Genomic DNA, 12157 nt, shown 5'->3' with positions numbered 1-12157 from the left:
CCAGGTCCCCGAAGAGCTGATTTCTCGTGTGATATTGACTAGTGAGTTTAGCATCTTTAAAATTCACTAAGAGTGAACCTCTCCAGCTGCTGGTTAACCTCGGACAAAAACCCAACCAGGTTAGACACATTTCAGAGCAGGAGAGGTTTTGGGAGCTGTTAGAGATGCACTGATTTTTGACCCTGTTTACTAGATGTGTGTGTCTATATATGTGCATGTCTGTGTATATATGGGACTATTCGCTCACATATATACTATGCCTTGGAGAACATTTGCTGGTAACAAAATTAAAGCAACAAAACAAAAGTGCATTCCATCATTCGGTATACATTTTTTTGTCTTTTTTGTTTGTTTGTTTGTTTGTTTGTTGATAAAACACAGTTTTTTTTTCAGTTTTTTTTTTTCATTTGTCCAGGATGTGAGACTTTGTGAAAATATGTTTTGATGTCTCTTGTTTTACGGATGTTTCGTACATCCCACACCAGGAGAAGTGAACGAGCAAAAGCGTTAATTTAGCGTCTTCACTGTTTTACATACAGCGGTGCCCAACCTGCGTATTTACACCAGCGTGTGTCCTGCTTCCATAATCTCTAACTTTACACAATTTTGAATCCCTCCTTTAATTTTTTCCCCTCCATTTTACTACAACAGCACACCTGAAGCGGCACACGGCTTACAAACATTTCAAATCAGATTTTGTCTCCCTATCAAAAAGATTGGAAAACAAAAACCAAGAGGATTAATAAGACAGATGTACCAACATGAGTCTGAAGGACATGTTATGCTGAATATTGGCTTGGGTGGATATTAATCAATCATATAACAGCTCATCAAGACTAGATTAATCAATTAAAAAGAAAGGGGAATGCCAGCTATTAGTGTAAAGCCAAATGAGATAGAAAATTACATTTCAAGTATTTTCAAGTATTTTCAAGTAGAGTGTTCAATGTTTGCTTGATGGATTTTAGGATTAATAAATACACGTTTTGTTCTTCAGACTTTTGTTGAGACTTCTGTCTTTAAAAAAAATCAGCTTTTCTTTAGCTCCTTCCTCTGTCTCTCTAATCATCATCATCTTTCCCTTTCTCACGCTTATCCTTCTTCTCCTTCTTCTTTTTCTTCTTCTTCTTCTCTTCCTTTTTTCCAAACGTAATAAAGTCGCTCTTGTCATCTCCGTCTTGTCCTTGTCTGATGGAAATAATGGCCGGCGATCCAGGGATGATGAAGGCTTCAGGAGGCATCTCACCGGGCTTCAGGTGCGGAGGGCCCCCCGGACCCGGCCCGTATCGGAAATGCCAACTGTTGCTGTCCACTCCGGCTCCTACGGGGGGAGAGACCTCTCCACCCTCGTTATCTATGAGACAAAGAGAAAAAGAGACCATCCATTACAACCTTCAAAAATATAATAATGAAAGGACCTCGCTGTGTTTCAGGTGTGAGGAATGTCCCCTGGATCCTGAAATAAACACCCTGGAAGACACTTACATTCTTAGAAATAAAAGGTCCGATGGGGTTCTAGATCAAACGCTATGGTTCTTGACTCTTTTAAGAGATTTTAAGAACCTTTTTTTATGCCAAAAAAGTGCAATATCTTGAATTATTGCTTAATACTTTCATGTTTAATAGGTTATTAAAAAATTTCGAGCAATAAAGTATGTTTATGTGATGTTTAATTCACACAAAAAAAAAATAATAATAATTAAAACAAATATTAATTAAAACTAAATCGATAAAATGATCCCATGATAGGAACCCCCAAAAGGTTCAATTTACGACAGAACCCTTCATAGAACCTTTTCTTGAAAGAGTGTATGAACACACAAAGAATAAGCAATATTAAAACTTTGCAGTGATGCAAAACATAACCAACTGAACCAGTTAATTTTCAACAAAACACTCTCAGACACACCATTCAATCCAATACGCATGCCATCCACGAGAATGAACAAACAGAAGGATGCACTTATGATGTTTATCTCTCTCCTTTTAAAGTCTTGTTTTCTTCTATTCCTTTTGGTGGATAAGAGTGCATTTTGCAGTGTCTTTAATAAAACACACTGTAGCATCTGGACCAATCAGACACACACAAATGATTCATTATATTTAATGAATAATCCAGCAAACTCACTCTCACAACAAAGGTCTATGAACCTTCCCCCAAAACTAACACCCCAAATGAAGCTAGCACACTGGCAGAACCCGGTGAGACTGATAAGAGTTGTACGACCCTAAAAAGGAATTTTCAGAGAGTTGTGACTCTCACTTAATATCGCTGAGAAGCAGAAATAAATCCTGTTAATCCTATATATTCTATATATAACCACTTGAGAAATGTATAAACATGTCATTTTACCATCTCATGATTTTCCTTTTATGTGGTTTGGCCTATTGTATTCCTGTAAACTCCATTGGGTTAATGTTTCAGACTTAGCATACTATGGTTTACCAAAATCATATGTGTGGCATGTTTGGTCTCTATAAACTCCAATCTTTGTCCAACCATTTGTTAATTTACATTACATTTTGCTAACTTTGTGACGCATTAGTATTATAAGAATCTTGAAGATTCTTTTCTTAAACACCCAATGAAATTACACATTCAAATGCCCTGCTAGAACACAATGGGTCGTAAAAGTTTCCCTCCAAAGGGAAAACTTTTTATTGGCTCACAGACCCCCAGAGGGTGTGACATCTTCACGCTTTAAAAATCACTGATCACAAGATCAGCTCTCTTACTCTTTTGGCCTTCTCTCGTATGTTCGGGTTGCTGTCCTGCGGGGCCGCACCAGGCCCCAGACCCCAGGGCAGCAGTTCTTAACTCACAACCAGCCATGTGCTCATTCAGGAGAGAGAGGACTCTCTCAACCACAACAGAACCAAGGACAACCTCAGGAGTTTGGCACAACGTCTTCATTCAACGCAGAAGAAGTCCATCGCAACTCCCACCATTTGCTCTGCGTGTCCGGCAAGCCACAATGTGCACTCCAGCCATGAGGACGAGTCGAACTAATCATGCAAGTTCATCATATCTTCTTCATCCAACGGAGAAGAAAACGATTGCCAATTCAACATTTGACACTCACGGAACCATCAACATCTTCAATTTCCAACAACTTCAAGAATTGCCCCCACTGCACAGGCCAAGCAAGCATCAATTTAATGAGGTGCTCTGAAAATTATAAGCTGATGGTTCTTTTCATATAGTTCAATGGATCTTTTCCGTAGTTTCATTCCGGTTCCATTCTGTCACTTTAACCATCGACCCATGTATGTGTAATTGTTTGTATGTTAGTTATGTGACTTAGTTAATAAAACTTGTGCACAATATGTATTTGGTTCTGAATCTCTGCTTGCAAACAAAGTTTATTTTACGATCTTGATCTTGTTACATGCTCTAAGAGCTGTACATGCTAAGAAAGAATTATTACATGAAAGATACCCTTTTCTTAGAATAAATGAATAATCAAAAGAGTTCGTTGGACGAACTGATTAATTGACTGTAATATTAATTTAGCTACATCAAGTTAATCCAATTAACTGACATAATTAATCAGAACTATGAGTTATTATTAATATTTCCCCTTTGAGCTAACTCATAACTCTTAAACACAATATTTTATATCTTTTAAAATGCTCCATAAATCTGCCACTGAAAGCATGTGGACGAAACAGCCTATACGAGCTTATTTTTTATTTATTTTAAGAGAACATTTATTAAGAAATGTACAAGGATTCAGGATTCAGTCAGATATTGGAATTATCTAAGTACAATCAACAGATAAGACGCTAATTTCCATATTTGACTTTGCATTCAAAATTGTGATGTATTAGGGTGCTTTCACACTGGCAGTTTAGTTCGGAATGGGACACGGTTCGCATGAAAAATTGCTGATGTGAACGCTGTCATGCGGACCCGCGTGCGCACTGGGGTACCGAACCAGAGATTACCTGGACGAGGGGGTCTAAGTTCGGTTGCACTTGAACCGTGCCGTGGTTCGCGTGAATGTGAAAGCAACACGGACTCGGGTGCGCACTTGTTCAGGAAGTAAAGTGACCTGCGCATGCGTTTTAGCTGATTATGATGTATTTCGTTAAATAAAACACATGTAGGGGATGATAGTGTTGATGATTTACCTTGGATACGAGCGAGAGTGAGCCACCAACTCCATTCCCACCAACCTTTTTTTCCCTTTTTGATTAACCCTCAGTTTCACAGACAAGGCTTAAGTCTAGTTAGACTAAAATGCACGTTTGAGCTGTCCTAAGTGTTGTTTGTTTTGTGTCAAGATACACACAAATAATTTTTTTTTCTTCAAAAGCACATTTAAAAAAGTTACTTTAATGTCCTAATAACCAAGGCCTAACCCTGGCTTAATCTAAGCCCTGTCTGTGAAGCCGGGCCATCATGTAATAATGCCAGCTTTAAATGTATATTACTCTGGTAGCTGATCTGATGTGTGAGGTCCCCTGTACGCCACACTGCTGAAAATATCTCTCTATCTGTCTGATGAGCAAGTCATCTCATTTATAGTGACACTGGATCAGCACAACATCACTTAGTTTAATACAGACAACACCTTTGGCATCGTATCTGTGTGCATGTCTTTGTCTGCACCTCACCTTTTGTCTATAGCTTATGTTGCGTCGAAGATTAAGACGGATTACATCCTCAGAAACATTCTGACTACGATATCTGTGAGTGAAAGAAGGTCTGTGTTCACAATTGTGGGTGTGAATTGAGAGAGAGAGAGAGAGAGAGAGAGAGAGAGAGAGAGAGAGAGAGAGAGAGAGAGAGAGAGAGAGAGAGAGAGAGAGAGAGAGAGAGAGAGAGAGAGAGAGAGAGAGAGAGAGAGAGAGAGAGAGAGAGAGAGAGAGAGAGAGAGAGAGAGAGAGAGAGCATCCATTATGAGTCCTCAGAGAACTGACTACCCTTCCAAATCCCTCAGTAACACTAAACGCCCAAGTGGCTTTGTTTTCTCTCTTCTCCCTCTCGCATGTACTCTTTCATCATGTCTAAATTTCCTTTCTCCATGCCCTTCCATTTTGTCTGTCTGCCTTTCTTTATACTGTCAGAATGGTAACTAAGGCACAAAATTCACCTAAATTGGGGGAGTATCTAACTAAAACTAGCAATTATATTAAGCTATCAATGATTTTCAGTAGCATGACAGTAGCTCAGCTGGTTCAAGAACTGTGTGGGACATTGACGAGGTAGAGTTTGGGAAAGCTATTTGAAAAAATTACTCATAATTTAAAGCATCCTTTAAATGCTTTAAATTTTGAATAGTTTGTGTCATAGCAAAATACAGTTAGCCTACAGCTTTCCCAACACATCTACATTGACAGCAACATCCTCTGCATTTCTGTCTTGCCTTGACCTTTCATGTAATGCAGCCTTTCGACAAAGACACACGTCTGGCTGGCAGATAATGGCACAGGTTTAATAAGCTGCATGACAAGGGCATGGTTATTATGGCCAGTGAAATATCCAGCTCATAAAACGATGATGGGGAGAAAATCAAATCATCTCATCATTATGAAAACAACGAGTCTGACGACCCCCTCCCATCTGCTCTCTATATATTTCTCTATCTCTCTTTCTCAAGGAGGACTGTAGTGCCATCTTACATAATGCAGAAGAGGAGGTGAGGAAGGGCAGTCTGAGGATGAAATATGAGCCAAACTCCAACGCTAAACTCCTGAAGGAGCAGATTTCTGAGCAACACTGCAGAGCCAAGGAATTATGGGTTTGTTTAGATGAAACCACATCACTTTTAAACCACTGTGTGTGTGTGTGTGTGTGTGTGTGTGTGTGTGTGTGTATAACAGCAGATGACAGCAGATTTGTGTTCATGCTCTTGCGCATGAAGCACAGAAAATGGGCTGATTTCACATATACCGCAACAGCCAGTCTGAGATATAAAACAATTCTATCTATATAATGAAATATACAAATGTTTAGATTAAAATACATGTTGAGTAGACATATCTATTTACCAAAGTTCATGTTACTTACTGTAACCTATAAATTACTAAATTACATGCTTTCACATGAAATAATTAAAATATTTTTTTTTTCATTTACTGTTTGTGTGACTAATAAAGAATGTGTGGGCATGCAAATTTTTAATTTTATTAGATATTATGTGCATTTTAAACTGATTGCCTGTACACAATGAATATATCTGATTGTTTTGTGCATCTGTGTGTGTGTGTGTGTGTGTGTGTCACACCTTGGTACGTCAAGCTCTAGTAATCCTGATTAAATATGCCAGATGGCACACACAAGCTTTCTCATGAGCCTGCCAAGACAGCAGTGAGCGTGTGTGTGTGTGTATGTGTATGTGTATGTGTGTGTGTGTATGTGTGTGTGTGTGTGTGTGTGTGTGTGTGTGTGTGTATTATGGAGGATAGTTCAGCTCTATGTAATGAGAGTACCACAAGTTATGAGAATAATGTTATAATTTTGTGTAATAATGTTTGTATCACTGTTTTCCATGAAGGGCAGGGAAGAATATAAACACACACAAACAATAACCCATACCCTAATCAGAACAGAAAACTTTCAATTTAATAAAGTATATATATATATATATATATATATATTTTTTTTTTTTTTTTTTTTCAGATTTTGCTCACTTCTGGGTACAAATCTGTCCACAAAATATTGTCAAGTAAACCACACACACACACACACACGAATGAATGAATGAATGAACGAACGAACGAAATCCTCGTATCTGCAAGCCTCATAAAAAGTTGAGTGTGGAGACAAACATTGACTCAGACATAGACAGAAAGCAGAGCGATTGTCCTCAGTTTACCCTCCTGAGCTGATTAAAGCCCCTGGCATGTTCTGGAAAATTCCACACAAGACCTACAGCATACACAACACACTCACACTCTTCTGCACAGCCTTTCCTCTGTGACACTGATTGACTAAAGTTAACGCTAAAACCAAAATCACTGGAAATCAGTCAGACCGATTAACATGTTTGGTTTGTACAGTGTAATTACTATATTTTTAGTCTCTCGACACCTCTGACTATTGCTTTTTTATTGATATTCCTTTTTTATTGAATTTTGAAAATGTTGTAGCGTTTATGCCTCGGACTTTTGGTCCGTATGAATTAACTCAAATGATCTATAGGGAATTTTAATAACTAATCATGAATATGATTAATATTTGCATATTACAGTTACATTAAACTATCGAAATTGAAAATGTATAGATTATACGAATATATGAATAATCGATCACAACGTCTTATAATTCCTCATTCATATATCAATAATCTTATTTAATTTCGATCATGGGATAACCTTTTAAGGGAAATTCATGTAGTGATCAAATAGGTGTTTGTCCCGCAAAACCCATCAAAGATCAATCCATCAATCTCTCAATAAAGTTATCCCTTATAAACTCCAAGAAATATCAACTTTCTGGTCGTGAACGTTAATTTTCCTGTGTTTATAAAATTAAACTACCTTAATGTAGTGCATAATAAGCGCGGTAGCTCTTAGTTCGTAAACCTCATTGACTCGTATTTTTACAAGCAATTTCACAGAAACAGTTGAATATATTGTTTTAATAAATGCAAACTACAGAATATAACGGAATACACATACTGATTATATGTTTTATACGTCTATGTACAGTTACTTACATTAAACAGACAAGACAAGACGGGTAACAGATGATGAGAGAGAGTTATAGAGAGTTGGGGAGGGGCGCGCGCCGTAGCACGCGCTGAGGTTGTAGAGAATGAGAGAAAGAGTTCTGAGGGGTTGCGCGCGCCGAAGCACGCGCTGAGACTGTAGAGAGTGGGAGAGAGAAGGAGAGAAGAACAGCAAAATCACAGACCTTTGGGAGCCATCAATGCATCGAACCTTAAAACATTAAAACTCGTTAGAGTTTATACTTGCAAAAGATCGTGCGTGCGTTTCGTGTCTGAGAACAACTTGCGTGTGGCCGCCTCGGAGCAGAGGGCGCGCGCTCGTGTTGGCGGAGCACGCTTTTCCGCGGGAGTTTGAAGGTCTCTCGTTGTGGAGTTGCCGAAGGAATAACTCACGCTCAATTCGTTCACTCTTAGGTGGAAACGAACAAAGGAGAATTTGAAAATAGAAACAAAAACTTAGATAAAGCAAATAAAAGCAGGGAACTCCGTGAGGGAGTTTAGATCGGAGACGTCACATGATGAGCAGTGATGAAGGCAGGAAGCGCAGAGCAAGAGAGCGATTTTTGGGGGAGCTGTGGCCTTTAAAGAATGTATAGCTCCACCTTTGTTTGGCACAAGTAGCCTATCACCTTCAGTGATCTGAGAGCGGGAGACTTTTCTTTGTTTGTCAAGACATGCCCACTTTGACCATGTCATGTGAGAGATCGAATTTAACATTCATATCTAGAAGTATGGTATTTCCTAGAATAAATGCATATTATTGTACCTTGCAGTCAAGATTCGACTCCAACATGTTTTTCCCATTACAATGATACCTCGAATGACGTTTCTGCACAAATACAGGGTTACATAATTTCCTCATAATCACTAGCATAGGGATTATTTCAGATGCTTCAGACATTATCTTGACCAATTATACACACAAAAATATATATCAAAAACATTGCTATTGGATCATATGTGGACATTTCAGTTTAAGGGTCCATGAGTGTGTGTGTGTGTGTGCATACATTCCAGAGTATGATAGAGCCACAGAGTTCCTTCTGTTTTATGGCCTGTGAGTGTCCGGTTACATGCTCATGCATGCGTTTGGACAGGAAGTTTGGGGGCTGGGTTCTATGGAGAGCCACCAAAACTCTTTTCTGTTCAGACAGTGAATGAAGTGTTTGGAGAAAACGATTAGCTAATTTGATAAGCACCTGTCCGGATGTCATTGTTGCTACAATGTTAAATAAGCTTGTTGTCAATAAGAAGTGTGTGCATGTTGTATTTGTGTTGGATTGTGTGCCATATGGCGCTGTCGCTAAAACGAGAGCCTGTGGGCTGTGCAGTTTGGCCCACCTGTAGAGATGATCTTTAAACAGGAAGATCAGGATAGGTCACACTCATCCATTTATCTCTCCATTCATCCATACCCAACCTTCTATAAACCAGCAACTAGCGTACAAATTTCAAATCAAATTGGCATGATAAAAAGATATATTCTGTATTGTCAAAACATTTACAAAATCCCTCTCCCTTGGTAAATCTGTATTTTCTCATCCAGAATTTTCATTATATCAGAATTATATTCAGTTTTATCCATTTGTTTTATTTTATATGGCATTCTGTTAACTCTCTCGTTCAGCCACACCCCTTTCTTTCTCTATATATTTTGCATTTCTCCTTCGCTTGTTTCTCTCTCCCCCTCCCTCTCTTCCAACACCATGTTCGTGGTATGAATGGTTGCCGTGGAAACTGCCTCTTCCAGTGAAAACTGGCTGTGGCAGAGACACTGATGGAAACTAATACAGAACGCTCTCTCTCTCTCTCTCTCTCTCTCTCTCTCATGGTCAAATACTTCTCTCCCCTAGCAACAGAGGCAGTCACAGCACCCTCCTCTCTGCACCTCTCTGTTTTCTCTTTCACTCTCCCCCTCGGTCACCCTTTTTTTCTCTCATTGTCACTTTCTCTATCCCTCTTTCCCTTAGGCTGTCTACCTGCCCTCTGCCTGCCTCTCTCTCCCTCTCTCTCTCTCACAAACACTCCATTGCTAGCATTTTACTGCATTTTGGATAAATGAGGCAGACATCAAAAAATGATAGATGCAAAAAATTGAAATACAATAAAAAGACAGAAAATGAGAGAGTATTATTATGTTTTAATTCTGCTGATCTACGCTTTGGTTTCGCCCATCTGCTTCACACACAACATAGAGCGAGAGAGGGGCGTTGGCTTCTCCAGTGTTTTGCACAGCAGAGCCAAATGAAGCTCATAAAAATGCAGAAGAATATTTTAACACAACACAAACCTCCAGCATCACATAAAACCAACCAGCACTACTTTACACCACCACAGACATGAGTGCCTAAACTGACGATTCCTCTGATGCTGGAAACAAAACTGATGCTGTTGTCTGACTCTATAACTCATGTCTAGCTGTTCTCATCTCCTTCTGTCTTAAAGGGTTATTTCACCCAAAAATGTAGTACTTTAAATCTAAGCAAACACAGTACTTTAAATCTCGGCAAACACAATAGAAGTGGTCCATATTATTCATGCACTACATTCTATAACTAACTCAAATTTATGTAATTATTCTCTAAATCTCACCCTTAACAGTAGCGTTCAAATCTCATTTATGAAGAGGCGTCGTGCCATGTTTGATGCCAAACACCACTGGTTTTTATGTGTCACATGCATGGCCATAACCCACCATGGGTTAACTAACTCTCATTAGAGTATTAGTAGATTGTCTGCTTAATATCGGCTAACACTTTATTTTCATGGTCCACCAACAGACTATATTGACTATAAATTACTTTGCAAGTACAAGTCAACATATTCTACTAAACATAACCGTCTACTAATACTCAACTAACACTCTATTGAGAGTTAGACATGTAGATGCAAAGTTACTTATAGTCAGCAGCATGTCTAAAGGGGACCATCAAAATAAAGTGTAACCAATGACAGCATTTTGAACAGAAAATATATAATTTTTGTGATTCATGTAATGTAATTTATAATTGTCAAAGTAACAATTGTCCTCGGATGTCCTAGCAAGCTCAATTTTGGGACCTCTGTATTTATACAACTCTGTGTACGGCTGGTCACATGACCGATTGATTGTAGGCTTGAAAATAAAAATAATAAATGCTACAGTATATAAGGGCTACAGCAGAGAGAACGGTTTTAGTGAATAGCAATCTTTATTTTCAGTTAATTTCACAAAACAAAGTTACCATAATGCTTCAGAAGATTAGAAAAGTATGAACAACACATTTATTTTGGCAGCTTGACAGCCTATGGTCACTGCATGCTTGCATTGTATGCAAAACAAGCAATATTAACCGTTCTTCTTTGTGGTTCATGGAAGAAAGAACCGTTGGAACAATGTAAAGGTGAGTATAAATAATTTTTGGCTGAACTAATACTGTTAAAGCTGAGCAGCAGTTCAGGCTTGGAAGCTTGTGAAATATTTGTAAATGAGATAAACATTGCATAGGAGAAAGAGTGAGTGAGTGAGTGAGTGAGTGAGTGAGTGAGTGAGTGAGTGAGTGAGTGAGTGAGTGAGAGTGAGAGAGTGCGTGCTAAAATCTAAAGAGGCTTATTTCTTTCATTTCCAGCCTTTGCTTTTGCAGTCATCATCAGAGACTTAATTAGAACAAATTGCCCTTTCATCACCCAAGTAATTGTGCCCGTTTTGTCCTCTCTCCCTGCTTCTCCCCCTTTCATCTTATTGAAACTAAATTACATTCATTATTCCGAACACCTCCCGAAGTCCCATCATCGTTCCATCCAAGAGGGTCGAGCCTCAACATAGACATCTGTAACCCGCATGCAGTTAATTAGGAAATTAAATATGCATTAATTGCATCCTGGTTCTTACCTATGACCACTTGTTACCCAGGACGTTATCCCAGACAAAATGGCAGATAGGTTGTATTGCTGCCGATGAGATGAGTGCACATGAATGCCAGAGATTGCTGTAATACTAAAATTAATCACATTTTGTGTAACCAGATGTTTATTTGCTCAACATAATGTTCTACAATAGACCACATCAATATTATATGGCTACAAACACAAGCCTCGAGCTGACTCTTCATGAAACACTTTGTTATTCTAAGCCTGTGCTTGTTGATTCTGTCATAAAAATGTATTTTATCTTAATATGTTTTGCCCTGATGTCTGTGGTGATCCGTTTATGGCCTTTGAGTGTGTGCAGACATCTCTGATGAATAACCGAGACTCTGTCCTCTACAGAAAGACAGGCGATTCTTCAATTATTTGGAGTGCGAGAAAGAGAGACCAGGCAAAATGGAGAGAGAATCTAATATTGTGGATTAATTACCATGAACGGACATCGCCACAGCGAGCGAGGAGGAATGCGTGCGTGTTTGTGTTGAAATAGTCTGAGCTGACCATTATTAATATTCATCTCCTAATCGAGTCATCTCTCTGTGCTTTAGCCACGCTCTCTCGGTCGCCGCTTT

The 12157-nt window shown here is 38.8% G+C and overlaps 1 protein-coding gene across 8 annotated transcripts in view; it reads right to left on the bottom strand.

The window, feature by feature from the left end:
- Positions 1–651: 651 nt before the first annotated feature.
- The window catches only part of LOC307008668 (protocadherin alpha-C2-like), a gene marked incomplete at its 5' end in the record, with an annotated part of 159621 nt that continues 148115 nt past the window's right edge, over positions 652–12157 (bottom strand). For all 8 annotated transcript variants that reach the window (XM_079631670.1, XM_079631666.1, XM_079631668.1 and 5 more), the window contains one exon: positions 652–1354. In XM_079631670.1, coding sequence (XP_079487796.1) covers positions 1062–1354 — 293 coding nt within the window. In that variant the 3' untranslated portion in view covers positions 652–1061. The remainder of the gene's footprint in view (positions 1355–12157) is intronic.

This window comes from Phoxinus phoxinus (genome assembly GCF_949152265.1).
Source record: "Phoxinus phoxinus genome assembly, chromosome: 12".
Taxonomy (NCBI): domain Eukaryota; kingdom Metazoa; phylum Chordata; class Actinopteri; order Cypriniformes; family Leuciscidae; genus Phoxinus; species Phoxinus phoxinus.
This window is presented reverse-complemented; position numbering and strand designations above follow the sequence as displayed.